At 31.2% G+C, this 27,504-nt stretch overlaps 1 protein-coding gene across 3 annotated transcripts in view; it reads right to left on the bottom strand.

Annotated features, from left to right (window-relative positions):
* Window positions 1–27,504, bottom strand: part of LOC111038287 (RNA-binding protein Musashi homolog Rbp6) — a 381,310-nt gene that overhangs the window by 168,947 nt on the left and 184,859 nt on the right. For all 3 annotated transcript variants that reach the window (XM_022321331.1, XM_022321333.1, XM_022321332.1), the window contains exon 3: window positions 21,033–21,114. In XM_022321331.1, coding sequence (XP_022177023.1) covers window positions 21,033–21,114 — 82 coding nt within the window. The remainder of the gene's footprint in view (window positions 1–21,032; window positions 21,115–27,504) is intronic.

The following is a 27,504-nucleotide window of genomic DNA, read 5'->3' as shown; positions in this document are numbered from 1 at the left end:
ATATCAACATAATTTTACATCCAAAATGTTTTAGGTTCCCTGAATGCACGTATATGGACGAGAATAACGCTTAACAATTATGAAGTTAAATTATAAGAATATGGCAATAAATCTATGTGATAAAATATGAAAATTTGTTTTTTAAATATTATTCAATGATTTTTAATTACAGAAGCAACCAAAAAAATATCTAATAATAATAATAGTTTATGAAATAATATTTTTTTTTTAAGTTTTGTTAGTATAGGTGTACAGTTAATATCACGGATTTTAAATAAATCGAAGGGATATGGTAAATTCTTAAGACTATTTAAAGATTTCAAAGCAAAATTAATGTCATTGATCGGTCACTAGGGGCAACACGAAAGTTTGTCATTTCACCAAATGAATAATTCATCGTTTGTTTGATAAAATATTTAAATTTTGTGAACGAAGTAATCGACTTTTGCATTGTTCTCCGATACGATTGGTTATATATACATTTATTGTATAAGTATATAATATAGGACGTATGTATAAAATGAAAAACGATAGAAACTTGCATATAATTATAGTATAGAAAAGAGTAGGTACGAGTTTGTAGAGGTAGTAGATTGAATTTATTATATAATATAGAGGTTTGGATATATATCATTATAGTTTCATAAAAATACACGAATGAGTCGAATTGAGGCCAAAAATCGGGCAGCAATGCGAATTTACTACTAAGGATGTACTTTTACAACGATATCGAAACAAACCATATTGATAGTAATAATAATAGGTATTTTAACATGGATAAGAAAACAGAACGACGTGCACGGGATATCGACTATACCTGCATGCGCCTACGCTAGACAAAATACGTACACCGGGCACGTTTATATTGTAAATTATAATATATTATCTCAGAAACAAGATTATAGCAGCGGTATAACGACGCCAAATTGACCGGTTTATTTGATTGGTATACCCCACGATCCCCCCTCCCCGTCACGGAACCACGGTACTCGACAAATCTACCTTATCTACCCTATAATACTCTACCCAATATATTACGTCATAATGGTTTTTTTTTTTACAATTCAATCGACTTGTCGCAATTGTCCACGAAAGCCCGCGAGAATTCCGAGTGCCCCGCGAGACCGCGCACTTCGTCTATACAAATTGTGTACATAAATATAATATACATAAAGGTATAAGAATGTGTGCACTATACACACAATATATATATATATTTGTGTGTGTGTATATTATATATTTGGCGTAGTATATAGTGTAGAAGAGCTTTCCGGTGCACTGCGGGGTTTTTCATCAAAATGCGTATGCGTGCGCCGGCGTTATATGCGCGTATATACGTGTACGCCACCGCTGCGCTACTTTTGCCAGACTTCCTCTTTCAAATGCTAATGCTTTAAAACGACCGGCCCGACCGACTCTCGCCACTCCGCCACAGTTCTCCTCACCCGCACACCGTGTTCGTACTTCAAAACCCAAATAGGCGTTTTCTACCGACCCATTTTGGTCACTTGATATTCGCATTCATTATATATACAATATACATATATATATATATGTACATATATTATTATACACCATCACTGTAACAATAATGCGCATACACCGAGACTAATAATTTACGTCGAGCCCTTGCTATTCCGATAGGCAGGAGAGGAAAAAACAAATATTTCTGCACACCCGCTATCAAGTTTTCGTGTAATCTTTAAAATGCACACCTCGCCACCAACAAATCCGTTGAACAGAAATCGTTACTTAATGCGCGTTACTCAATTAATTAGGTATTAAGGTGCTTATGTGACGCAAGAACATAGCAGTAAGGATTTGATATTTTTTTTGTTAAATGTGTCAGAAAAAAGTGTAAACATTTTTAAGTTAAAAAAATTATTTCCTAGATGGTTTTAGTTCCTCAATTTCACGAAACAACACATTCCGTTGTAAATATAATTACAACATACCATTTGGCTCAAAGCAACGACTTCTAGCTATTTGATTATAAGAAATCGACGTGACGAATTATAACATAGTTTAACTCTAAGCATGCAACTTATTTAACGTGTATTTAAAAAAGAAGTTGTAATTGCCAAAGTTTGTTAAATAACTTTTAAAGACGACCGACGAAAAGGAAGTTTAGTGCCACAGACGATGTACAAATATATATACATACATATATTATATACATGTACAAGCATACATAATTACAATATAAATTTTGGATTAACGATTTATAAACGCGATGGTGCGTTTGCGTTTTATAAATATAGAATCAAGGTAGTCTTTTCGCAGTCATACATTCATGACAAGATTAGAATATAATATAATGAGCATTTTTTGTTCGCATACATTTTATATATTCTGATTTCTTAACTCAAACACGTGTGCACGTGCATTAACGGAATCACATTATATCATTTTGTGATATTGAAGATAAAAGACTTTTATTTGTTTTATCTATAAACGGTACGACGAAACACACGCTCCACTGAAGCGCATTCGACGGCGAGCTGTGCCTATAGTGCACGCGTGAAAAACACGGGAGGAAAACTCGGATATTGGAAATTACTCGTAAACGGGAGAAAATTACGGTGGACGATGTTTCGGTCTCTTCGGCCACGCTTCAAGTAGGTAGTGCACAGAACTTGACAGTGTATTATATATATATATATATGTATATAGGATTAGGGAAAATTATGGCAGGAGGGCAAGCACGAGAGGAAATAATAATAATAACCGATTCGCCGGTTGGATGGACGTAATATCGCACGCAAAAGCGGTCCCGGCGACGGCTGCCGTTGGACTCGGATGCCGGAGGCGGCGATATATAGGTGGTGGTAGCGGCCCGAGAGTTGATTGCTGCCGAACCGGAAATGAACCGGTGCAGCACTTCCATTATATATAATAATAATAATAATAATAATAATATTATGTAATGCGCAGTATTATATATATATATATATATGTAAGTGCAGTATTTTATATATATTAGACTGCCGTTGGTTTTCTCCTCTCCTCTAGGCTTCGATCATTAATGAACCGAATCCATTCGGCCAAATGGTGAGGTACGGGTTGGTAGAAATAGAATACCAATATTTCGCCACTGTTGCATTGGCAAAATCAAATATTAACGGTCTCCGTTGCAAATAAAAGGCGAATGGCGGTCGTAGACCATGAATGACGTTGACGCTGCAGGACTTGGGGACTTTGTGATAAAACCGTTCGGGAGTATTAGTCGACCGGAACCAAAAGCCCTTCCTCTACGACCACCCTTCCTACCATAAATTCTAACCCGCAGGACTAGGCTACGTCTGCGGAATTCGCAGGATTTCATTACGGGATGATCCGAGTATTGTCACCGAAAATTAGTCTGATTGCCCGTCCGACAGCCAAATTGGCTTAATTGGCCCGCCGACCATAATAACGCGCCGACTGCGCCACGACAATAATCCGCCCTCGTTGGCTGCTGTAACTGACACCGTCCAAGATGCACCACCAGCCAGCATTATGATGACATACCGTCGTTAACTCTACGAATAATGTCGACAGCGAGGGAGGAAATCCAGCTAGGTCCGAGGACCGCATCGCAGTTGGGACCGTCGGTGCGGTTAACGGGCATTAAATTATTATACAATATCCTGCACTGGGAAAAACGTTAGATGACAAGTTTGTTTGATATGGGGGAAAACTCATCGATTTAGAATAACGTTTTAATCGACTAGATTCATGCTTCTGATGTTATAATTGTTGCTAGCTGCATCAATGGTTGTATGAATAATCATTTTGCAAAAATTAGATAGTCGTGTTATGCTCTTATTATTTATATTATTTTTAGTATTACTATCTATTATTTGTTCTTTAGGTTTTCATTATAAAATTAATAATTTTTGTTTACGTGGTTATCTTCTGTAGTTTACATGTCTCAATAATTATTGAGAGTATAGTGATGATTGCAAATACGAAGAAACACGAAGAGAATGATTTTAGTAAAACGATTAATTATTAAAAAACAGTTAGGAGTGAAAACTTTATAAAGAGGATAAATAAATTGCAAGGTCTATTCAAAATGTATATATAAGCCATGCTGTAAGTTGAGAGACAAATGAGGGTCTAGTGCCCTGAGATTACACGGACTTATGAAATTAAAGACGTGAGAAAGGATGGATATATTTTTGTTTCCTTTTGATGTAATTTAATTTAAGGTTTTCACAATTTCCTATCTATTGCTTAATACACAATGGTATGAATGATTTGTTTGCAATACTTTTAAGGTGATATACGTAAAAATAAAAAATAAATATTATATCAAAATAAACTACAGTAATTACATGCAATTGTATTATCCAAATGTATTATATTATATTATATAGTTTAAGGCATAAATTAGATTTTTAATTTAGGACAGAAAGTAAAATATGAAAACATAATTTATAATATCCATGTAATATTTCTGTAGGACCACCTCAATTAATGTTGTTTTATTCGGTCTGAGAGTTGGTTAGAACTTAGATGAAATTTATTGCAACGCATTATTTCTAAATATTCTTCAGTGTACTTTCGACGGCAAAAGCCGGGAAACAAAATAGACTTATAATCATTGCCTTGGTACGTATTACACTTAGATACCGGTATAGCACTTGCAAATCAAAACTAAATAAAATTTCAATTATTAGTACCGCCAAACATATACAAGCGCACGACACGCGATCGACTGTTTTACTCTATAATCTATATGTATACAGCTTATGTAAACCAGCCAACAAAGTGAACATATAGTCAGCAATACATATAGTTGCAGCAGTAATGCAGTATTGCTGCAATTAGTAGTAACAAGCAACGATTACCCTGGCAGATCCATTATAGCCGTATTAAGCCAAAATTGGTTTATTCGCCTGAGTATACGCATATAATATAAATGTACATAATTTATGACGTACACGTCGTACACGTATAGGTATATTTTATCTGTTACATGTACAACAGACGTTAATTTCCTCGATTCGCCGAGGCTGTTGTAAGGGCCGTTCTATACAAGATTATATCTAGCGCGGAGCTCTAAAACGAGTTGAACGATTATGTTTTCGGTGGTAAAAATGAATTAAAAACAACTGTTTTCTTAGCGCTGTCATAATCCACACTTGCAGAGCAAAGGAGTGTGTTTTCAATTACCAATAAAACCTAGACGCGCGACTGAAACGACTGGGACTGTGCACCGCACATACAGCCCACGAGCTATTTCGTGGCAAGATCTGAGCTTTTATTCGAAAACAACGTTTAAAACGTTTCTTTTAAATAAAATGTTCACAACGAGCCGATTCTTTTCGGTCATTTGTTTGAGCCTCGTATCTAATTATGTTTTCCAGCAGGCTCATCCTTGTAAAACGTATATGTACAAGTGTTCTATACTATTAGTATACAACTATACAGTAAAAACTAATAATAGTATATTTGTTTGGATTACAAACAATCTGTACAGTGTACACACTAGCAAAATAAGTAAGGCATACATTATTATTTTTATTATATTACTTGTGACATCAAAAAAATAATAATTAAATACGATTACTTATGATTTTTTTGTTTTTTATTTTCTATTAAATTACATATGCACCTAGGTGGGTTGTGCTATGTATGCGTGTGTGTGGGGAGAAGTCATAAACGTCATTTCAAATCACGGTTAAAATTTGTATCGTAAAAATATAATAATTATATGAAATAACGATATCATAATAACTGGTAGTTTATAATTATTATTAATACTCGGGTCGACATAAAAACCCGCGTTAAATCGATAAAACATTAGTATGCCTAAGTATGATTATGGCGTTTATGCGGACTGCCTTAAATTACATGATTAACGGACGAAAACCCTCATGTGTAATGACTATACGCTTCGGATAGAACCTAAAGTTTATAATTATTTTTACCCAATTACAAACTTTCAATATCACGCTAGTTACCCTCGTTATAAAACTCATTAGTCAGTACTCGGGTGGGTTAACTTCATTTGTATAGAACATTGCATTAAAGTGAACAATAAAAACATTTGTGTATAATACATAATATAATATTTATATTATATATATTTTATTTAAATACCTAACTATGTTAGTGTTTTACATAAAATGTTTATTTACATTTTTGCTAAATGTCTCTTAAACAAAACGAATTGCATAACTTAATGTAATATATCGATGGACTATCTGTGATTTTTTTTTTAATCCTCTTAAACATGGAGTTATGAAATAAAGAGCTTTATAAATAATATTATATTATACAATAATTGAAAGAGTGTTAGGTCGAAATAGAACGAATAAACGCTGAAGGGCTAAACTTAAGAGGCTAAAAGATGATCGGAGGAATGGTAGACTAAAATTTATGTTATGAGCCAACCAAACGGTTCAACAAAAAAAATAAAACAAAATAATGTAATATGTATCATAATAGTACAATTTATACTATTATTTTAACATATATTTAAATCAACTTGACTGCATTAAAAGTATAACTGTGGATGACCCCCCCCCCCCTAGATGTGTAGTTGCGGCACACCTCCCACTATTAAACACATCGTAATTGAATGCCTCTCGTCTGAAGCGGATAAATGGGAAGCAGGAATACCAAACATTCTCTTTAAAGCCCTTCACCCAGACAACATGGAAAACACAATTTCCATCATAATTAAGACCAATTTAATCAATCTCTTGTGACTTGTAACTTGTATACTAATATTAATGTAATTTAAGATGTAATGTGTAGCCAATGGCCCTAGAAGCCGAAGTTTTAAATAATAATTTAAAAAAAAATTCAAAAAATCATAAAATTTTATATAGTGTTCACCACATGGTAACAGTATTGATATAGTCACTTGAATATATATATTTTTTAATATTATGCCATTTTAAAAATAATGGTTCATTGGTCATACTTTAAGCATTTACTTATAAATCCAATTTCATGCAACATCTTACAGGGGTAATATCAATAATTCAATATGCACTATATTATAAGAAGAAACATTATTTTTAACAAAATATTTACGTAGAATATTGCAGTAAGTCATAATTTAAGATTTTAAATTAAAAAAAGCTTTCTATTCGAATTTAAATTGTATACAACAACACCAAAACAAATGTTTTCAAAAGTTATATAATTATTATTTTAAAGTCAGGGGGCTCATAAATTTTAAGATCTACTGTATTTTATCTCAGCGAGCTGTTTTTACACCTCAAAATCAGTGATTTATAGTGTTTTTGTTTTGTTCAGTTAGGTTTATTTTAATATTCTTTCTTTTATTTTTAAGGAATCCAAATTTATTTATCACTTACATCGAAATTGGATCTTTTCATTCAACTTGGTAAGAACTTGGCAATAAAAATACATTTTTTATCCATGTTGAATAAAAAAAATGTTTAATATTTATTTGGATTGCATAATGTTTGTGTAGGTAGATGGATGGTTTTGTATTAATTTATTTATGTGATTTTTTTTTTTAATATGTCTATGCTTATAGTTATACAACACAATACCAACAATGTTTTTCATTAAATATTTCCAACATTTAAGATGAATAATACAGTTGAAGTACATGGAAGAAAGATTTTAATATTAAAAACCGGGGAAGTCGTTCTGATGTGTAGCAGAGTTTAAGTGTACCTCGTCATTCAGTAGGCAGTAGATCATTTCAGTAAAGAATAATATGTTAAATTTAAATAGCAGAATTCATATGATAAACGATTCAAAACGGAAATGGTCTGTCAGTATCTATTCCTGAGTAATTTATTTTTCTATCATACATTAGATTGCCCTAGATTTTCTAAAAATATCATATAAATCATATTTATTATTTTATTAAATCATATAATATCATCGATATAAACTTATAAACCAATACTGACTTAGAGTAGAACAGTATAAATAATGTAATTTTACTTTTGAGTTTTTATCACCCGAGTACAAAATAGATTCAGTTTGCTAATACCAGAAACTGTCCTCACGATAAAGATTGAATTAATTTTTATGGTACGAAAAAAATGTCTTAAGACACATATTATTTTAAAACCAATACAACCATCCGTTTGTTTGGAGTCTAAAAATATATTCATCAAACTAAAAATATGAATTTTATCAAAACAATTTATATAATTTATAATGGTCTAAAGAGTAAAATGAATGAACCAAAAAGAAATACAGTACACAAATGTATGATAATTATCTACCCGTGTAATCCGCTTTAGTTTTTTAAACGTTTAACATGTTTATAACTGTGTTCCTAAATTTATAGGAAATGAAAATTATCAATAAACCGTTTAAACGGAATAAACTTGAACCGAATCGTCTTTTCTTAACTGAGTTTTGAATGAAAAAAAGTTGAAAAGTAAAATTATGGCACGCATTTTGCCGTCGGAATACACTTCCATGCGTTTTATAACCATGTATATAACATTTAATTCGAAACAAAACGACACATTTTTAAATCTCTATTTGAATAACTGAATTTTAATTTAAAAAAACAAATTGTGTTCTGTCTATATGAATCTGTACATCTGAAGTACACGCCAGTCAACGTCACGCTTGATATTATTAACTTGACAAGAGATGAATCTACAAGGTTTAGAATTAAATTGTATGAATATTGCAAAAGTAATTTAAAACAAAACGTTTGAATAATTTCCACGAAACTGTTATTTAAGTACGTATAATGACGTGTAGATATTATTATTATTATGTAGACACGCATAATTTCTTATTTCATGGTACTTATATTATTTATTTTGGATGTATTGTAGGACGTATTTTATGAAAAAAAGTAAGTACTAGTTTGTATAAGTGTTATGCATCACCGTTGGCAAAATAAAAGTAAATACAATTTAAAAATAAGTCGAGCTTAATAACATTTTCAAGCTTATAAAATAAATAGGGTTGAAGTAGAAAATTATCATAATAAATTTAAGGTTATACTTCGTTACAATGTTCTTGAAAAATAATTAATATTTGACTTATTAGCCTAACTGCGTGTATCTACGGGATTATTATTTATTATTCATTCGAATTCGAATTCGATACGAATTTGAACAAAATGAATAATAATTTAGAGTTTCAATTATCGACTAATATTACAATCTGGTCGAAGCGCCTATAAAAATATGTTCTAACAATCGTATCTTACGGCGGGTTATGGTATTCTTGTGGTTCATTCCAAATATAAACTGTTAGTATTTGCTTGGAAAATATAATAGCCAAGATAACACAAGTAGCATAAACAGAATGAATACAATCAATACAACACTGTGGCAGTGTATTCATCTATTTATAAAAAATTTAATATTTTTTAAGATCGTTTTGACACTAGTCTCTATGTATTTTCAATGTTAGGAATAATATGGGGCATAATAAATTCAATATCCCAAGTTGTAAAATCTACTAAATATACTAAAAACGTGTACGATTTAAACGTCAAAAACATGTTATTAATCTAATTGTCGTATAAATACTATGTATTAATTTATATACATATATTTGACATATTACATTCTTATAATATGGTTTACTTTATTGATATTTATCCGAATCGTATTATATTATTAACATTTTTATGTCCAATACAAGGGGGGGAGGTTTATATAATAATTCATAATATGTATACTATACTTTATAAAAATATGTTTACGTTTCTATAATATGGCAAATAAAAAGCCAAGGGGTGTCTAGTTTTCTTTATCTGTGAGTTTATGATATAACTCGACACATAACTCGTACATTGCATATTGGTATACCACACTCGAAACACGACAAAACCGACTTCACTCAAAAAACAATGCGTTTATGCAGTTCGACTAATAAACATTTAATGAGACAGATTATTTATACATTAGATTAAATTGTCAGCTCTCAAATTTTACTGAATAATACGTTTGACGACAATTGTTCAGTAGGAAATAATTCTTCAATTGATCGACAATACTATTTAGTGCATGTTTTTAATTCACCGTCGTAAACGTAGGCCACTGTATGTTTATATAATATTTTCAATACAGATCGAGACTACTCGTTATTAAAATAGAATAATGTATACAGATTCAGAATGAGTTTAATACATTATAATAATATACAGTAAACACAGCACACACGGTGGTACATTATAGTATTACGTATATGAAACACATTACGCGTACCTATATTATGTCTCTACTGCAGTTATATTTTATACTACCGTCGAAGTGCGCTCTACACCACTGGTGATGGGAGCGCAATGGAATAGCGCGTAAGGGGGGAGGGGGGGAATGGAGCAGTTGTGCGCTATCAATCAAACGTCCTATAACGTCCGCATGAATATGCATTAAACGCACGCTCTTTCGACATGTCCAATATTGGCTTTATCTACCCTACCCCCCCCCCACGCATCATACCTAGGCGTCATCGTCGTCGCCGTCGTAGTCGTACTCGTCGTAACCACCGGCGGAGGGGCAATTCGTGCTCCCGTAAATCCCTCGACTGCGTTCTCTTCCACCCGCCGCGACACACACCCACACACCCTTCGGGAGCTGGTTTAGCTCCTCTTCGTCCGCTTACAATATATACCGTTTACAGCTATAATAAATAATATGCATGTAAGTGAATGAGTGTGTGTGTGTGTGTGTGTGTGTGTGTGTGTGTGTGTGTGTGTGTGTGTGTGTGTGTTCGTACGTTTTGTCGACTACACGCAGTACCCAACAAACGCAGCAGTTTGATATTATAATATTATACATACATGTGTGTGTACTATTGTTCGGCGGCGATGCGTAAATTCGGCCACAGGGACACAACAGCGATAAACATATATATTTAATGCGTACATATAACTACAGCCGGTGGACGTGGATGGGATAAAAGGACGTTTGGTGGTGGGGGTGGACAAGGGGAAACGTGGAACAAACTATCGCGGACTTTGAGGTCGTAAATAATAAACACGACAACACCGCCGCCAGGCGAGAGCAACAATTATATTATTATAATAATGTTATACCAATTATTATCGCGGGGTAGTGGTGCGATGGTCCTGTCGGGTCCCGTAGCGACCGTCTTGCAGCACTTCGTATTCTCGATTGTGTAATCTTTAACCATCTAGTCGTATAGTCGTCGTTTAGACACTCCACCATCCCATGCTTGCCATCAAACACCGTTCAGATACCTTGAACGCCCCCCCCCCTTACTTTGAGAGTGTATACAATACCTACGTGTAATATAAATATTTAATATTTATACTTGCGCATAGCTGCGCGGTGCCGCCCCTGGGGCAAAGCACGAGTGTTCCTCCATATTATACTATTGTTCTAAGACAGAGATAATATGGGTACGTCGCTCTGCAAAACATTGTAAATAACAAATATTTGTTCAACGTACAATTCACCTTTAAAAAACTATTCATTCGATCTGAGCGTTCGCCATAATTAGGATTAGAATGCGTATGACCATAAAAATATGCATGAAAATAAGTACACAAACATTATCAAAGTATACCCTTAAAAAGTCACATCGATCAAGTGTGACATTATAAAATATGCTAAAAAGTAAAGTAAACAATTTTTCTATTACAGAAAATATGTCAAGTTGAGTATTAGTTTTTGTCCAACTATATTATTATATTTTATTTTGAAGAAACACTTATTTTACCTATAAAGTAATATTAGACAGTATTACATTAAACAGTAAGTTTAGTACCTACATAAAATTAAAAACGAAATTGAAACTATACCTAAATCATACAAAAATAACGGTAATGGTATAATCTAAAAAAATCGATTTTATTCATGTAATTACAATAGTAAGATGGTAGGTATGTATATGATTGAGTATTTAAATAACACCAAGATGTTTATTTTTTAAATATTAGACTAAATATTTTAAAAATTGTCGTGTAAGAATTGGATATAATCTAGCTCTAGTTATCTCGAGTTAAATGTAAAAAAATAAGTAGATTGTAATTATTTTAAAAGTATAATAGTCGTTATAGTTGTAGGTACAAATTAAAATTAATTATTATATAAATTGCTATAAATTATTATTAACTATAATCAAAAACAAAACGACGAGTGTGTTCAGAAAAGGATACAACGACACAGTATAATAATATGTACACAAGTAAAGATATTTATTGAATTAATTTAAATAGCTGACACAGTTATATACTTATACAGTTATACTTATACAGTTATTTTGACATTTACGTGAGTAGTCTTCATTGAAAACAAGAAAATAAATCTGGTTGGAGTGTCATCTGAAAAACTGTCATACATTTCCCCTTTAAATAATTCAAGTTTAAGCCGATTTGAGTTTCGAAGCGAAAAGTGCATTTGTAATTTGCATTTTGTTCGGGGCGTATAAAGTTTTCACGCTTCGGTTAATATTGCCAGAATACCGTAGTAGATGCGTGGGAGGTAGTTCTTTCTCGTCTCTATTTATTCTTTTTATATATATTCCTTATAAAATTGTTGCAATTTTTGTTATTATATATATTTTTTTTTTCATTCAACACGATTACGTCAACTTGTCACGTCGAAGGCCGACAGAAAATTCCGGAGTCCCGTCATCGATTGTGGCTGTGAAAACGTGCCGTGAAAAAAACATTTTAGGAACAGTGGCGGACAGTGGATGTCGTGTCAGACAAACCCCCTCCGGTGTCGTCCACGAGTGCAGTTGTGACAATTCTTTAAAATATTGTTTTGTTGCCTCGAGTGTAAAAACAACGGGCGCTAAAACATAGGCTGGGAATGTAGCAGCAAGGAAATAAGAGATTCTCTGAATCGTTTTTTAAGTCTGAAATGAGCGCGAAACGATGTCATTATTCCCGGTGGTCGACCATTAAAAACATTTTTAATAGCTTTTTATTATTCTTATGTCAAAATAGAAATTGAGTAAAAACACCAACTAAAATACAATTATTGTCAATAGTATTAGTTTATATATGTATATAAATTATATTACAGAAATATTTTATGTTTCATATCATTGTATGTATATTGTGGGTATATAGTGTATGTGTTTCAGTGTTTGTTTATAAAACGTTTCAAATATAAGTGTCTTTTGAAATTTATATACAACTGTCAACATTATTCCTCAGTCAATTAATAGTCTGCTAAGACATACTTTTTGTTATTTTTACTATAAACTAGGGATAAAATATGCACATAATAGTTTATTATTAAGAGGTGTAGTCTTAAAGACAGTGGTGCATAGAAATTGTAATATTAGACGCATTTCAAAAGAATCCATCACTATTTTATCATTATATATTTTGTGGAAGTATTTCTAAATAAACCATAAACGAGAATTTAAATATGCTTTCTGCTTACTAAACACTGTGTACTAATCCTTCAGTGGTTTAAATTACTACTTATCATAAATCGAACATTAGAACTCAAAATTCATTATCACTTATCAATATCACTTGTTTTAATAAAATGTATTTAGGCTATTAAAAGCCGGTCGTTTTTTTTCATGAATTTAGACCAACAAGCAGAAGAAATAAAAAAAACTTCCCGAAGTCCAATTTTAATTTTGAAAAAATTGTTTATATTTGTTGGTTTTATGAGCATTTTTTGTATAAAATAAAGAATTATAAGACACTTAAGTAAAAGTGAACCTTGAAAAAAAAAGATAACTAATTCGGACAATTTTGTACTGTATAATACTAATTAAAAAATACTACAAATCTAAAATCCATTTTATACTTAACCTAAAAAAGAGACTAGACGTTAAAATATGTTTTCAAAATTAAAATCGGACATTTGGTACTGGGTGAAATTTTCTTCCACTTTTTGGGACTTTCGTGTTGAACATTTTTTGAACGCAAAATGTAGTGACATGTGACTGACAGCGTATATACGTTCAAGAATTGAATTAATTCAATTCAAGAATCTTAGCAGTAGTTTAATATCTTTAATTACATAAAGTGTCCGGGGAAGTCACGAACGCTAATGATCACTCGCAGTGGATATAGAATATTACCTAAACAGACATCGTAAAAATGGTTTGCTTACACCGGTTTTGAGATATTTTTAGAATTGTATTGCGTATGGAAAATAATAATATACGAAGTGAGGTACCTTTCTGAATCTAAATGAACAAAAAGCAGTAAAAATATGAACTAAAAATATCTCGAAAAAACATAATACGTTTTTAAAAATCTAGAATAATATGTTTGGTTCTCTGAATGTATTGAAGTTTAAAACTTAAAAATTAAGTAAAATAAAATAAATATTACCAAACATTACCGAACCACATTATATTACGATACAACTTCCAAGAATAGTTGTTTGTTTCCAAGGGTTATTATAAATTATAATTCACCGTATTATCATGGTACCATATTATACGTGTTTAATCGGGGTATTGATCCAAACATTAATAATTTAATCTACTTAGGACATCTCAAGAATACGACTCCGTTCCAACTAACAGAGTTATATGTAAATAAAATAGCGATGTCGTGGAAAGCACAATGTATATTATTTTACCTAAAGCGAGTTCTTATATCATAGTATTATACCATACCAAGTACCAACGAAAACAAGTAACAACCATCCTACTGATGATGAAACTCTGCAGTAGCAGCTATTGAGCACACTTATGAGTTCTGAAGTCAAAAGTAAACAATTCAAGTCGATACACGGTTGTTTAGTGAGCATTCTATTATTGATAATTTATTCATAAAACTGTAAAAGCATTTTGTTTCAAACACTATTGGCTATTTAACGTGATGACATTGATTTATTTGATCCATAAACATTCTACTACGGCGCTTTAATATATAAAACGCAATGCTCTGGTATGTGGATCTTCATTGTTGGTAAAATACAAATTATTTATTTATTACAGAATTTCGCAGAATTTTACACGTGCAGTCAAACAATATGCGTAAATGCATGAAGCACATTCTTTTTCAAAACTTAAACGCGAAACATTTTTTAGTGATTTATGGAAATAATTAAATGTGTGTTAAGCCCGAAAATTATATTACGCCAAAATTGTAATTATTTACTTTATAGATACCGAAAAATTGTACAAAAAAGTTGACTGCCGGGGAGCTCAGTAATTGTGTTTACTTAATTTATCAACGGTCATAAATGTTAATTAATAACACCGTAAAGAAAAATCCTATTTTAATGTTTTCATTGTATTATAATGTATATGTATATTATAATATTATAATTCGGCGTTGTAAATTTTTTCCGAAAAACGTTATACCAATGGCTAGAAGAAAAAGCTATGTATAAAACAGGTATAATACCTAGTGACTTGGTCGGGAGGGTATGGCTAATGGTTAATATTAATTGTATTAATTATATTTGTGGAGCTCGGTGCAGTATAATATTTCAATTGGAGTTGAACAAACAATAATAACAATGTAACAACCTCCCGTTATATAATATAATAATACCTATATATATATCGGGAGAGTGCGTATAATCGTTTGACGTCGATCGTAAATCGCATTCCGCTGCCACAGCCGCCGCAAGGGTCGGCCGTATAATACAATACAACACCAGCGCACCACTACACTGTTTGCGAGTATAACGAATAATAATAATAATAATAATAATAATAATAACAAAGATAATGATAATAATAATAATAGTAATAATAATCCTGCGCAGCTCTCCCAGTGCTAACAAAACTACACAACAATCGGTTCGTTTGCGCCAACTTTCCCCGATCCCCTGCTACTGCTGCTGCTGCTGCTGCTGTAAAGCCCACCGCCGACCACCTACCGTTCGACGTCATCATAATCATTATTATCAGCAGAAGCAGCAGCATTAGAAGAAACAGTGTCTATACACCCATCATTTCACATCAACACACTGTACAATAACCAAACATTAGGGTACTTCGGTCGACGAGAAGTTGGTGGTATCATTTTTATGGCTGGTAGCGACCCCCGGTATACGCACATAATACACAGCAAAACGGCGACCAATGAGTTGGGAGACTATGAGTGACCTGCAGAGTTATGATTTCGATTGTATTACAAGCATACCTTTTTTTGTTTATATCGGTTGTTTTACGATATTATTTTGTATTTTACGACTTCCACATGTTTCGAAAAATACCGATTAACAAATACCTGAGCCTGTTTTATTTTTGTGAGACCGAACAAATTTTAGGATTATTATTATTTTGTATTAATTTTATTAATTGCTTCGAATTACTGAATATTATATACATTTTAGAATTCTTTTTTTAAATAGTTAAAATAATATAGTTAACCCCGAAGCACTATGGTATAAACTTATATACTAATAATTTTATGTTCAACGATGACTTATACAATAATAAAATATTTTTTTTTTTGGTCGGAGAAACATTATGTATAGGTCCCACACGTGGGGATACGAGAGTAGCCGACAATGACGGAGTTAATGAAAATTGCTCTAAGCCATTCCACGGCTACCGCTGGATAGCCCAAGACGACAATGACGCCCCCTCCCTTCTGCAAGCTAACTATGTGATTGAGCCCTCGCAAAACTTAGTTCAGTTTATACTTAATATATATATGTAATATGTGTAGTTCACGCACCAAATGAGCTGTATATCAGTATTTGAGACGCACTCGCATGGCAACGATCATGATGACGTCAGATCCCCAGACTCGTCACGTTGACCTAACGTTGTTTTGTTTAATTTTCAAATTTTCAGTACTTTTTTTAGTATTTTTAATATACAATCCAATATTGACATGACAATAAAACTATATTTTTAAGTTATGTATTTATTTTATATTATAAAGTTTAATCTAATTTTAATATAATATGAGTAACATAATATTATGCACACAAACAATAAATAAACTTAAAGGGTACTAAGGAATAAGGATAATCTGAGATTTAAGATTTAAAGTAAGTATCGTACAAATGTATAACTTTAAAACTAATTTAAAATACTTATACCAACTGATTCATAATTTATAAATCCACGTACATTTTTGTTTTGTTAGAATGATATCTTAATTTCACTAGATACTTAAATTTATATTATATTTATATAGAAGTATGTGGATAATTTTAATAAGCGTTTCCTACTTGTTTCAAATATTAAAAATAAATTCCAGATGATATTGTTACATTTATATTTTTATTATTCTTAGTACCTATCATTATTATCTAAAACCAGCGTTTCGTTTGTCATGCTATTGTATGAACAAGAATGCACTGAAAATCTGATAAAAGATATTCTCAACAGGAAACCATTCAACCAAACTAACAAGATACGGTATATTGGGACAGGAGCATTTCGAACTGAATTGCGGTATCCTATAGTTATTTGAAATCCACCATTTTTAATCTTGCTGGAATACTCTACCCTACTGTTGTTGTACTGATTTTTCTCCGAGTTTCCAGACGTCGTTTCCAATATTGTATCTCTGAGAGAATAATACACTTTGGCGTTCTATGCAATAAAATATGTGAAAAGTTAAATATATAAACGACGCTAATGGGGTAGAGGTATGAAATAGAAAGTTTTTACACAATTACACGCGAAACAACGCGTATAATAATTTTGAAATTATGAATATGAAACTTTTTAGTAAATCATTTAAATTGTATGGAACAAACTTTTTGGCTAATATATATATAGGTACACATAACACATATATTGAGTTTTATTCAGTTTTACAGGAAGCACATTATAACGGAAACAATACAACTGTTATCATTTTCTGTCAGCCTATATTTCTGATAATGTTTCATATTTTTTATGTATTAGTCATGTGAAATACTGTACTAATATTTTGAAAACATCAATGGTACTTATAGTTGATAATAATACACTCAATATTTAAAAAACGCTAAGTCTCTACAAATACAATTTTTAAAACACAACAAAATAATGGTTAATTTTTGTTAAAATATTCAATTTTGTCAAAATTATACTTGAAATGGCTATAAAAAAAAATGTCTATAATTTTGAAATAGTTTTAGGCTGCTTTAAGAAAAATGTATAAGAAATCTTTCAGGATTTCAAACTTTATGATTGAAAAAAAACTTAAAAAAGTTCAAAATATTCAATGAAAACATAAATTATACCCGTAGTTTCATTAATAAATTATTCCTAAAAAATATTTCTTTGTTATACCTATTGATCATTTTATTTTTTTATTTGATGTTCTAAAATATTATATTGTTTTAAATATTTAAATAAACGAGTTAATGATTTAACGAACTGAACTTTGGCTCTGTAAACTAGAGTTTATATATTATCAGATTTTATTCTCTGAAGGATTGTACTACACAGAGCATTATAATTATCATAAAATTATTAATATGTTCATAATAAATGGCAATGATAAATATGAAAATTGGAGGGCGTACATAATACATTTTAAAAAACCAAAGTCTGGTCGGATTATAAATCAAATAAACAAATTTGAAGAGCTCACCGTTCTCGATAAATAGTTATATAGCCATTTTTCCTGCTCAACTTTATATTTCTTTTTTTAAATATTAATTTCGTTCTTATTAATCTTCCGCCTCCTTCTTTGAATAGTGTCCCTTGAGAGAATAAACTTGCGGCAATGTTGACGTAATTAATATAAAACTCGCAGTTAATATTTATTTAATTACGGGACCAACTCAACAGTTCATTATTTCTATTTTTTTCATTACCTCATCCATTTCGATCACCCTGTTAGTCTCGAACAAAGATCATACACTCCTACTAATTCATTTTAACGACTTCATTTATTTGAAAAATAATAGTAAGTAATATAAAGTATTGTGATTAAGTGTTTTTGAATATTTTTCAAGGAGATTATTAACTGTTTTTGGCAGGCACTCGATAATGTAATGTTTAAAGTTATGTAAATTGAATCACTTTTTTATACAGATCATTATTTTATTATAATAGTCTGCAAAATAATTATCAACTAATAAACATAATGTATAAGAAATAATTTACGTACGTTTTAATCTTTAATCTTGAGGTATGATTGATCTTAAAATAACCACCAGCGCTAGGTTTTGTGGAACCCTAATATTTTATTGTATAAAAACTAAAAAAGGCCTTAATGTTTTAATTCTTAAAAATGTATTTTTATTGTATTGTGTAAATATTATGATAGTACGAAAAAAAAAACATAATGACATATTAACTTTGTATATTTATGGTTTTTAAATCAATTAACGAGCCATCCTATTAAACTATAAAGTATATTATTCAAAATGTGTATCAAAAGTACTATAAGGATATTAATAAATAACCATTTGCTTATCTATTCTTTCAACGAAACTCAATGCGACGACTAAAAGCAATTAAAAATGTATTATTATCAGGTAGTTCATGAACTACTTTTGATTTTGTGTAATAAACATGAACCGTCATAAAATTGTTTCAAGTTTTTCTAAGCAATAATAATATATTCACTAAATATATTTGGCGTTTCCATTTGAAGTTTAACTTTTACGACAGAGAAATATTCTCAAAAATATGTGGAAAGTTATACAATTCATTAGAGTTTAAATTGAAAAACGTAAATCCCTGAGAAACCCAGAAAAAACTTTCAACTTCGACACATTTTTTTCTTTTACAGCCCATCAATTTACGCCACACTCAATTTAAACTCGAGCACATTGTAAACTCTAAACCTTTACACGTTACTAATAACATTCAAATGGGCGAATTTTTTTATTTCAAAAATGGAATTTTCAATTCTTTTTTTATTAAACGAATTAAAAAACTTTTCCCTCAAAAAAAAATATAATAAAACCTATTTTTATATATTCAGACGCAGGATGAAAACTTTTCCGCATTAAGAACAAGACGAACATTATTCAATTGGAATAATATGCCTAACAATAAATATTTGAATCCAATTAATTTATGATGAGTTCCAAAAGTAGTACCTATACAAGTGATTATTGTAAAATAAATACACAAAATTAGTACGAACTGAGTTATCTTCTATAAGATATAAAAAAACGTACACGAAAATTAAATGGTGTAATACCTAGATAAACAATAAGTGCAATTATAAAAGTATGAATAGTTCGTTGACTTCTATAGTTATATCAATATAAAACTACATCTTTATTATAATCAAACTTCAAAATTTTAACACTGCCAACTTTTGTTCCAAAAATGATATTTGATTTAATTGACAAAACGTGTAGGCGTGCTATGTAGAACAATCGGATTTAATCCATCCGTGTAATGAATCCATGTATTATTTTTATTATTTTTTTATAACACAATTTAAAACATTTTTTATTATAATTTAAAATTGAACTACCTATTTATACAGAAAAATTAAATTTATTCAAAGTGTAGACTATCATAACACGTAATATTATTGTTGTAATACGATTAAAATATTAAAAACAAAAAAAAAATGTTTAGTGTTCCCGAAAAGTGTTATTATTATATATTTATAATCACGAACGATATCCCGAGGTATTATGATTTATACTTGAATCCGATTAACATATTATAGGTGCTTAATATACATACATATTACATTATATTATTAAATGTAGTATGTAGGTATCTGTTATAAATATATCTACATACTACATGTACATTGCATGTATATATATATATATATGTGGTTCGGGAATAATGCGTTTAATTTAAATACTCGGGGATTTTCATGAATCTGCATAAAAAAATGTTTTGAGTACAAACCGTATATAATGATAAATACAAACGTAGACATTTTGATTTAGTTTAATAGGTATAAACAAAGTATATGCACAATACTTCAATATTTAATCTCAACACGAATATCATACGTACCTATCACTTCATCACTTATTTTGATATTGGTACCTAATCAGATCAACGTGATAGTTGGTAAGCTCTATTGCTTCTATATCTACAGCTATGTTCTAATATTGAACCTATATGAATATTTTAGTTAATTATACAATAAATTATCCATGTAGACATTACTATATATGTTTATTATTTCGGTAAATAATAAAAAGGCACTTGTTTTTTGTGTTTCCAATTAAAGCTATTTAAAATATAAACAAAAAATTGCTAGCAATAATAAAATAATTAAATTTTACCTTGATCGGCGAGTCGTTGGATCTTTCATAACCATCACTTCAGTTATTTCTCCAAACTTACTGAAGTACTCTCTCAATGATTCTGAAACAAATAATTAAATAACAACATTAGTATAGAAATTGCAGTATTATAGTATTTAACTGTGACTTCCTAAACAATATACGTGCTACAATAAATATTCTACTTATGAAATATATGTGATTAAGAATAGGTAGAATCTAGTAAAGTTTAGTTAAATTTATTTCTCGCTATCATTTTTGAAAAGTTTTAAAAGATCACACGTTCTTTACTACCTTATTTCTCACATCTACTTGGAAATAATATCACCCATAATACTCATCCAAAAGAGAAAATCAAGACCCAATTCTTCCTCAATATTTAGTCAAAACCACTAGATAAAAATAAACTTTTAAACGATTTCTACTATATTGAGATGCGTGGGGAAAATATTCATATCAAGTCCCGGGTATATAAACAAAAATATACCAATTGAGTCCTATAATTATTTTGAGTAAAATTAGAAGTGCACAAAGTTAACCACATGCAATTTTACCAATATAAGAAATTTAATTGAATCATATAACCTAATACACTATTCCCATTAATTATTATATTATATTTGAAGCAACTGAATTATAAATAATGATTACAAACATTTATACAATTTCACAAAATTAACATTAAAAAAACATTATACTTGAATTTGTTTAGTCATCTGCTGAGTCTGGAGAAATGGGAAGAAAGGTGTTTTTTTTTATTTCGTAGGATTTAGTAAATTAGTATTTGAATCTAAACTTAATTAGTATTATATTATCTTATATTTCATGGTACTCAAAAAGTATACTCCTTACAACAACATGGTGCCCAATCGTTCTAATTTTTCTTGTTTATATACTGTCTTTTTAAAAATGATTATTGTCTAATTATCAACGTACAAAAATCACGCCTCACACACACTATTTATCTTTATAAAAATATTCTTCCCTTCGCGTACACCGGCTAAATGTGTAAATTTAGTACCTATCCTCTGCGTTCCTCGAAAATTCCCATTTCAATCAAAGGTCATCAGTCTGAAATATTTCATATTATTATTTAATTGAAATACACAATATAGTGTACGCTCAAGAAGTAAGCACGCACAATATGTGTCTGGCGTCAGTGGTGGTGGGTGAGCAGTTGGGTAGTAACACGTTCTCCCTGATAAATCCGTCAGTGAAAATATGAGTGCAAGAGGGTGGAATCTCTAGAGAAATGGCGGCATTTCTCTCACATGGAAAACGTATATAAATACTTTACATCCCCAATAGATTCGTATAGTTGCACGCGAATATATCTCCGCGAAACCCTTACCCTCCATCATCACCGCTCGCCCTCAGTTAATTCATATACGTATCTCCAAGCGTACGTCAACCTGTCCGCGTCGGAGCTTTCGTTGACGAGACGTACACGACACCTGCACGACCCACGCAACGGTTTCCAAACTTTGACAGAATTCCTATCCACTCAAAAACTAAACGTGAATTTTATAATACAACGATTATAACGATTAGGTATAATAAAGTTAATATTCCGAGAAAAAACTCCTTCACAGTTGCGCGGTGGTGACGTGACAGATCTAAGTGTCAAACACTTTGCCTTTTTTTCCACGATAAACTTGAATAACTTTGGAGAAAATATTAATCTCCTCACCATATATTAATTAATCCACTGCGACAACAGCGCTCGGTGAATACCACCTCACAATATAATACTATTATCGATGTTTACGCAAAAACGACAGTTTGCCGGTGCACGTGTTATAATCGAGTGATATTATTGCAGATACCTATGCTTTTGTTTTCCGAAAGCGTCATCAGTTGCGTTAATTACAGTTAGACCACCATAGTTTCAAGCGCAGGACGGATGGTGGGTGCAAAAACACACATTCGACGCTTTTCCCTTCCCAGATTATAAAATTTGACAAACATGTTAGTTAAAAAACTAACACACACATATAATGGACATAGGTACCGCCGGCTATAAGTTCTAATGCGTTTCCGAAATTAAAATCGATACCATATGGTCACCCTGGAGCAATACAAACTATTTGCAATGTTTGCAGTGGTATTTTTTCTCGGAAAAACAAGAATTGCACCGTTCACAATATTCCAGAAAAACAAACCGTTTTTTAAAGCGTTGTATTTGACAATGTTTAACATATAGTGGTAACCCTCGTGGTAATCACCATTAGTTATTTTATGGGTATTTCTAACGAATTAAAATGTATTCTGGATATTCGATGGTTTTTAACTTCATATTATTTACTTATGGCGTATTAATGCAAACAATAATAATATATTGTACGCCAAAATGAACGAATTCAGTAATAGGTAGGTACTTTATCCATATTAATTATTATTGCCGTCCAAACTTCAGAGGATTATGACGCATTGACGCATATTGAAATATGTACTTGAACGTCGGGTTTTAACTCACTTTTAATTTTATATTACTATATTATAGTTGGTTTGAATGAAGAGTGATGATAGATATATTTTTAGGGATTTTATTTTTCATATCATCGTTGTAAAAAATAATACTCAACAATTTTCCAGCACACGGGATGTCGCTCAAAGCATTGCTCACACAGTCGAATAATAATATTATATGAAGGAAAGTTTCGAAAAACAAAAGATTTCAAAAGTGACGCGCGGCGCCCCCGAGGATTTCCGATTAATGATATATCATACATATTATTTGAAACGCACATTTTTATCAACAAAACAATAGTGTTTTAAGCATAATAATATGCACATCAACCACTCGCTGATCGTGGCGAGATGGTTATTATTTCAATACGGGAACTGTATCGCGTAGGTTTCCAGACGGTCGGATTTACGTTTATCCATTATCACATAATACATTATAATATGGTATATTATTGGTATATAATTATTAATATTGCTATACAATAGTTTTAATATTATGTCTCTATTATTATTTCATGCGACCGTACACAAATATTACACTGCAAGTAAATAATTAATCGACGGACGCTAGACAGATAAATCGTATTTATTTTACACTATCATTTTTTTTTTCCACGAAAATCGATTATCGCATATACATATACGAACAAATTGCGTTTCGTTATACCCGACGACCGCCATTCGAATGCACTATAATTGCGGCGGCGATGCGCAGTGGGAAATCGAAATTATTGTTTAAATTTATTTTATGATTCCCGGAGAGTATTATACAGAATACAGATACACTACATAGTCTATTATATACATATATTATAATATGTAAGTACACACAATGGTATTATGTATATATATCAATGATTTCGTCTCGTTGTCGACTCCCGTTACGCCGACAATGAAGTCCAAGAAGAAGGACAATATCTATTATATTGTATTCGCTAAGATAGTTATTCAGCAAACTTGTAGCTGGCTAGGTAGGTACCTCTACTCGAATAATGATTGAATGAATTGAGTGGAAACTAAATTATTATCAGAATTAATTCTATAAGACGTGTAATTTTTCTAGATACTGAACGAACTGTGTGAATGTATTAGCACTTTAGTTGATGATTAGTTTTTTTTGTTTTGTTTAAATCTCTGTGATAATTTTATATAGAGGGTATTATAACGGTAAAGCAATAACAATAAAGTTCCAACTAAGTATACTCAACACAATTATATTTTCGTCGCATCGACCTTGGTTTTTCGTCACGATCGATAAACCTAAACAGAAACTGTCAATAGAATTTGCAATAATTTTACATCATTAAACTGAAACTGTTGACTGAATTTGAAATTGCATTACACAGATAGGATTAAATTTAAAAAAAAAAAGTTATTAAGTTCTCGGCCCTCAGGGCGTATTCCATGGGTGCATATTGTTGTGAGTATTTTGAATAATTATTGAAACATCTACATTTTTATCCACATAGTTCATGAAATATAATATCGAATGTTCTGTCTATATACTGAGTTCCAACCATTTGTTTCAACGAGAAAAATAAATGTTATTTTGAAATATTTTAAAGCGCGATGCAATTATTTCGATCAACGGCCGCAGCTATAGTGTTTCCGTTATTATAATAACAATATTATATAACCGCCGGTGTGCTATGTATTTAGCCGAACGAATAATTGTCACAAAACAATAAACGAACAGTGTACGGCATAATAATAATAATAATAATAATAATAATAATATAATTATTTAAACGAACCGTAATCGTTATTGGAAAATCGATTTCGGCGAAAAACTCAACCGAGAAATTCCAGGAATAATGTCTGGATTGGCCGGGGAGGTGGTTAAAATTGACTTTTCGGAATCCAAACGACGCCTCCACAAATGGACTTTCAGGTATCGGTCGATAAATAATATAATATTGTGCACGTGCACAATCCGGCCACAACTAAATTATACTATTATTATTATTATTATTACCGCGATCGTTCGAGGTGTTCTGAGAAGCAAAGCACACTGTGACCGGTCGTCGGGTGAATAACATTATTATGATATTACTCGACGGACGTTATAATATATAATATTGTATAGTGTATTATAGATTTTCAAGAAAAACGGACTCAAAGCACAACAATATCAGAATTTAAACAAATTAAACTATAGCGAGTGGTAATCTTCGCAGCTTGAAGCATCTTTACATGGTCTCATCACTCATTAGTGTAAGCGTTACATATTATTTTTTCACATCACTTTATTATACTATTGTTTTCGGTAATCATAAATTTGAAGACGTATTGAACACAATATGTATGGGACCAATGACCACAAATAAAAACGACTTTGCAAAAGTTAATTATTGTTAAATATCTTTTTATTACAACATATGTTTATAGATTGTATTGCTCAAAAATATTATATTATGTGTAGTTTAATAGTGGTACATTATAAAAGATTATTATAATTATTGAGATGGTCAAAAAAAATCTTTCACTCATGAAAAAAGCAAAATTATTTTCATTTACTTTTAATCAGAATAATTAAAAACGAGACGTGTTGCTTACTACATATTTTATAAAATAATTCTATGCATATTTTGCTTCAAAATCTGAGAACTGTAATTCAATAATTTAATATATATTATTATGGTATGTGTATACGTCTTGTCGTCGGAACTGTTTACCATATTTCATAATAAATTAATAACATACATATTAATATAGTGTTTGCATTCGCGTTTTGAACGTCCGTACTGTTTGCAGTTAATGCCATTGTACGGCTCTTTTCGTTTGACATATTTTATTTTGGTTTTTTCCGTAGTTTAATGTGGCTCTAAAACGGAATTGTATTATAATATTTTATCGTTTGATTTCCCAAGGCGGTTCGTGCGGCATGTACTTCGCTCCGGACCGTTTCTCTTCGCCGAACCTGGTTGCTTCTACGAAACCAAAAATCGGTCGACGACTACGCTCAAAGAAGGTGAGTTTTCGTTTTTACAAAATGTACGTAACATGCACATTATATTTAGATATTTCCATAAGTCGTGGAGAAGTATTCCCAGAGAAGAGTGGTTACCTATTTGTGTTATTAGATATTCTATTATAATTTATAATAATATAATATGGTGTTGGTATCTCAGGAGGAGGATTCAATGATTTTCAGTGTATACTGTATAGTCTATTTTATGTGAAAAAAATCTTGATTTATACAAAATTTCCTAGAAGAATTCCGTAAGTACCTACGTCCCATATACATCCATAATGGTTACTTACCGACTAGTATCGGTCGTACCTAAGTCTAAGTCTGATACGTTTCAGTAGGTTTTGCTGGTACATTTATCGCGCATGTAAACTTCTTGAACGCTCGATGTTTAACCAATCGAAACACCGAACAATCCAACTTCCTCGAATACCTATCACGATAACCCTACATTTATTTTATCACAAATTTCTAGTTTTTTTTGAGGTGGTGAGGGTCGAGGGAGTGGTGTTACTCATTGTTATACACTGACCACTTGCACTATTGCAAATATGGACGATTAGTAGAACTAATACTCTTTTAATAACTTACCACAACAATGTGACTTTATATTTTATTTTAAAAACGTTTTTATCATCTAGAATACGCTGAACGATGACAAGTTTGAGTCGACGTCACAGTTTTTGAGATTCCATACTTACGATGTCGCTTATACATTGTAGCACAGTGGTTCTAACAATATTTTTGCATACGATTAACCGAGTAAATCCGAATGTTTTATATAATTATTTTTTTTTTGTCAAAAAACGTAAATCGCTTCACGTTCTATTCGTTTTTATCCCTATACACCTACGATGCGTACCTGAGTATATTATTTTTTAGGTGAACGTTTTTGTTTTTTATTACACGAATATATGACATAAACTCTGAGTAATCTCGCCCTCTGGCCACCGCTACGCGTTGTTTTGATATTTTCGTTGTAATAACTGCAGCATTTTATGCGAATTGAAACGGATTATATAATATTATTAT

Source organism: Myzus persicae, unplaced genomic scaffold (genome assembly GCF_001856785.1).
Source record: "Myzus persicae strain clone G006 unplaced genomic scaffold, MPER_G0061.0, whole genome shotgun sequence".
Taxonomy (NCBI): domain Eukaryota; kingdom Metazoa; phylum Arthropoda; class Insecta; order Hemiptera; family Aphididae; genus Myzus; species Myzus persicae.
Note: the sequence above shows the minus strand (reverse complement) of the source record. Positions and strands in the feature narration are given on the sequence as shown.